The 4,217-nt window shown below is 38.5% G+C and overlaps 1 protein-coding gene across 1 annotated transcript in view; it reads right to left on the bottom strand.

Moving 5' to 3' along the window:
* The window catches only part of UBE2V2 (ubiquitin conjugating enzyme E2 V2), a 27,401-nt gene extending 23,396 nt beyond the window's left edge, over positions 1–4,005 (bottom strand). The window contains exons 1-2 of the mRNA XM_031552950.1: positions 3,922–4,005; positions 3,079–3,176 (exon numbers count right to left, since the gene is read on the bottom strand). Of these exons, the coding sequence (XP_031408810.1) occupies positions 3,079–3,176; positions 3,922–4,005 (182 nt within the window). The remainder of the gene's footprint in view (positions 1–3,078; positions 3,177–3,921) is intronic.
* Positions 4,006–4,217: the final 212 nt, after the last annotated feature.

Raw genomic sequence — 4,217 nt, 5'->3', positions numbered from 1 at the left:
GGGAAAAAAAAAAAAAAAGACTGATTAAAATGCCCACCCTGGCCTTAATCTCCTTATGCCATTGCAACTCTGCCAAACTGGATCAGCAGATCAGAAATCTGGCACTCCTGATGAACATTTATTTCCATGGGCAAGCACAGCACCCCAAGCTCACAGTCGCATCTACAGTTGGACCATTTTGCACGACAGAGCCAGAGAGATCAGAAGGAATACAAGGTTCCCAAAACTTAAAAGATGTTTGCCGAGCACATTCTCAACACTTTTCTTTCCAAGTCCTGGCACTACTTATTTCAACATTGGAAAACTTGCAGCTCGGACCGCTGGTTATCACATGCCCATGACCAGCCCTTCATACAGCCCTGCTATTCCTCGACACTTTCTCAATCCCATCTTGAGCAATTGTCCCCTCCCTAACAGATATAGACTTCCTTCTCCTAGTCTGGGAAGTATCCAGCATGTTTTAGACATCACCGCAACCCAAACAGTAACAACACGAACTCTGTTCCTGGAACAAAGAGCCGGAGATTCCTGGTATTTAACCCACCTGATCCCTGCTCAGAACTACAAGGCAAACTTAAAATGTAGCAAATCTAAATCTACCAAAAGGAAATTTTTTCCAGACCCTGGATTGGCAACCAAAGCAACACAAGATACTTCTCCAGTCCTGCATTTGCTTTTTAAATTATTCCAACCTTCAAAGAATACATTCCAAATTTGTGGTCAATTAAAAAAAAAAAAAACACCTTATTTACTCCATCCTGCTTGAGAAATCAGATGATTGTGTAACCCACTTATAGCAAAACCTCAAGTTCTATGCAAATTATGCCTTTTCTACCAGTAAAAGAGTGCAAATGAAAACAAGCACATCTCAGAGCTAATTTGATACTTGAGCAGTGCCAAAATAGAGAGAAAGAAACGACAGAAGGCTTTTTACAATTAAAGCACATGGCTGAGCAGGAAGAATAAAACACAGAGAACAGAGATGCAGAACTTTTTTACGCACAGGCTTCTGTCCCACTGACTCTGTTTGAAATCAGTATATTTAGCAGAGACATGTTTATGTCTGGTGCAGATGGGAAGACAGCATTGGCATGCTGTGTGGGCTCTGCCAAGACCTGCTACTGGAAGAAGCCCATTGCTCCTTTACCTCCTCCTGCCTCCTCACGACCTCCTGTTCCACCTGTTTTCACCTAGCAATATCAAGGGCTGCAGGAAGTACAATGAAACTCTTTTGAAAGCACAGTTCCAACACAAATTCATGAGGGTAAGCTATGATAGAAGGAAATACGGTGAATACTGGCACAGACACTACAGTCCCATCTGAACCTGCAGCTGTTGCACTGTTATGGTTTAAAACCAACAAGCAATCAAAAAACCAAACCACCATATACTTCACTTGAAGAGATGGATTGGTACAAAAGACGAAAACAAGCCTCTTACTTTTTTTTTTAATTATTGTACATGGTTCTTATTGGATCTTTTAAGATGGCCAGGGTGTCCTATTACTTACCCGCTGAATATTCAAAGGTAAATGATTAAATATCCCATTTTAATTTAAGACAAATCTAATTGATCCTGACTAAAATCTCAGGATTGCAATGATAATTCTAATTTTAAATTTCTAAGACTTGGAGAAAACAAACGAGATCCTTTTCCATGTTCTGTCTTGTACATTATTACAGACTCACTGCAAGTGTTACCACTACCTTCAGCAGATGCATGACTTTGCAAAGTCCATTACAATTTGGTGCTTTGTACCCTTCAGATCTATCCATTTTCAACTCTTTAAAACTCACAGCCACACCAAATGAAAAACTGACACCGAGAGAGTTTAGCCCCATTTTGGATTAGTCTGACTATTTTTGATTCAGAGGCAGACAACAAAAAAAAAGAAAAAAAAGAGAAATAGTTTGTGGTTTCAGAAGCTTTTCCTTTAGAGCAAAAATAGTTTTGTTTTTAAAAATAACATTTTGGAAGTATTTAGTTCTTAAAATAAAAAAGGATGTCAGAGTGAGGAAAAATCTTTTCCTGCAGCGATCCAAAAAAACCATAGTCACTAAGGTACTAAGTGGGTGACAAAGATTTCTTTATAAATAACTCGTAAATATATACAACAGCTGACAACGATAAACAAGGTATTGCAAGTGAAGAGATAATTGGTAGCAGAGATGGAGAGGTAAGGCTGCTTTCTGTGTACTTAAATAAGCTGTTCAGGGATCAGTCACCAGTGGTGAGTTATTTAACACTGGCGATTCATACTATGCAATACGTAGCATACTGCCTGCTTGGAAGGAGGACGTGTAAAGCTCCATGCTGTCAGTGACCATTTGCAATGACTGTGAAATCAAACTATCATTTGATATGTATTTCTTAAGAAAGATACCTGCACTGCAAATCCTTTATCAAGCTTAAGGAACTCTTCAACTGTATCACCACTAAAATCGCTAACTATTCAATCACATATTCTCTGTTTATTAAAATAGAATCTGTAATTTTAAATACCCTTCTTACAGTTTGTGCTGTACTGGCATGTATCTCTGATGCATTTGTCACCTTCCATGCTCTTATACAGATGACATGTCCCACAGGAAACAGCAGGTGGCTGAAGATGAGAATAATCACTGTTTTTCTCAGTTCCAGCTTTCCAGTCAAAGCATTCTATAGGCGTATGTACTTTGAGATAAGGCTCATACACCTTTTAAAGCAAAAGTAGTGTTCTAATTTGGAAATTTGCTTGGGTGACGCATATAGTCACATTTCAGGCCTTTTCCATGTTTTATCTTTTTATTGTTTTTAAATTTCTCTTATTTCTTTGAGATGCCAGAAAATGTTTCTTGCTGGAAAAGTCTGTGTGATTAAATTTCAGTGATCAATAGATTAAGTATGATTCTTATCTCTGGATGAATTCCTTATAACAATCAGTTTTGTTGCACCTCTGAATTTCTCCATCCCAAATCTTTGTAAATACTGAGAAAAATTGTAACTGTATTTACACATTAATTGAAAATTCAATTACATATTCATTTGTATATTAATTGCAATTAGTTGTAAGAGTTCCTGGTGACTCTCCCCACTTACATTTCTGAGCTGTTTCTCAGCTGGTAGTTTGTGGCATTCATGACAGGCGTGCAGGGAAAGAAATACGGCAAATATACTGTTACAGTCGTAGTACATACCTGCAGGCATTATAAAAAGTAAACAAATTATCATGAGATGTAGAAACAGAGAAAAAAAGAAAGAAAATTGTCTAAAAATCACTAGTGCCCACAGTTACCAAAGTTGTCCTTTAGATCTTACCCACATAACCCAGAATATCAGCATTTACCCATAAACAACTAGCAAGACCCAGGTTCACCCATCTAGCTTCAGACACAAACTCCATTAAATCATAGAATCATTAAAACTTGAAAAGACCTATGAGATCACCTAGTCCAACCATCAGCCCATCCCCACTGTGCCCACTAACCACATCCCTCAGTGCTACATCTGCATGGTTTGTGAATACCTGCGGGGACGGTGACTGCACCACCTCCCTGGGCAGCCTGTTCCATTTGCAAATTGTGAATTAGTTTCCACTTCTGTAACCATCCAAAAGCCACAGCCACCTGTAGAGCTGAATGTTCGCCCTGTGCCCAGCCTCCCTGCCACACACCACAACTGTTGATGGAGATGCGTCCATGCAAGGTGTGGGATCTAAGTTCCTCTCATTAAGGACCTCATATTTTGATTGGTACTTAAAATTCTGCTGTGTGTTGAAAACCATCCATTGCTTCCATTTAAATTACTTCCTGATTTTTGCAAAATTATAGTCCACGGTAAGTATGAATAAAGAATGTACATGACAGGACTCTATTTTGGTTGTATCTATTTTTAATTTCCAATTCAAAAATAATGTTAAGTTCTTAGTTTAGATTAATTTACCTTTCGAAGCAGATGAAGATACACTCCCCACCAAGACTGAGAAAAAATTAAGTAGGCGTGTAGAGAGAAATTGCTGGAATGCATGGTAATACGAACAACTTTTCCAAGCACAACGTTTCACACACTCTGTGGACTGCTATAAAACAGCTCATGTAGCATGTTTAGAGAAGGAACTGAGATTCAACCACATGCAATTGTGACCATTTGTCAGATAACTGTATCTCCAAGATTATCAACTTTTGGGCAGAGTGTTGGTGGGCAGATAAGTGAAACTGGAAGCAATTCAGTCTTCATGA

Source organism: Meleagris gallopavo, chromosome 3, assembly GCF_000146605.3.
Source record: "Meleagris gallopavo isolate NT-WF06-2002-E0010 breed Aviagen turkey brand Nicholas breeding stock chromosome 3, Turkey_5.1, whole genome shotgun sequence".
Classification (NCBI taxonomy): domain Eukaryota; kingdom Metazoa; phylum Chordata; class Aves; order Galliformes; family Phasianidae; genus Meleagris; species Meleagris gallopavo.
Note: the sequence above shows the minus strand (reverse complement) of the source record. Positions and strands in the feature narration are given on the sequence as shown.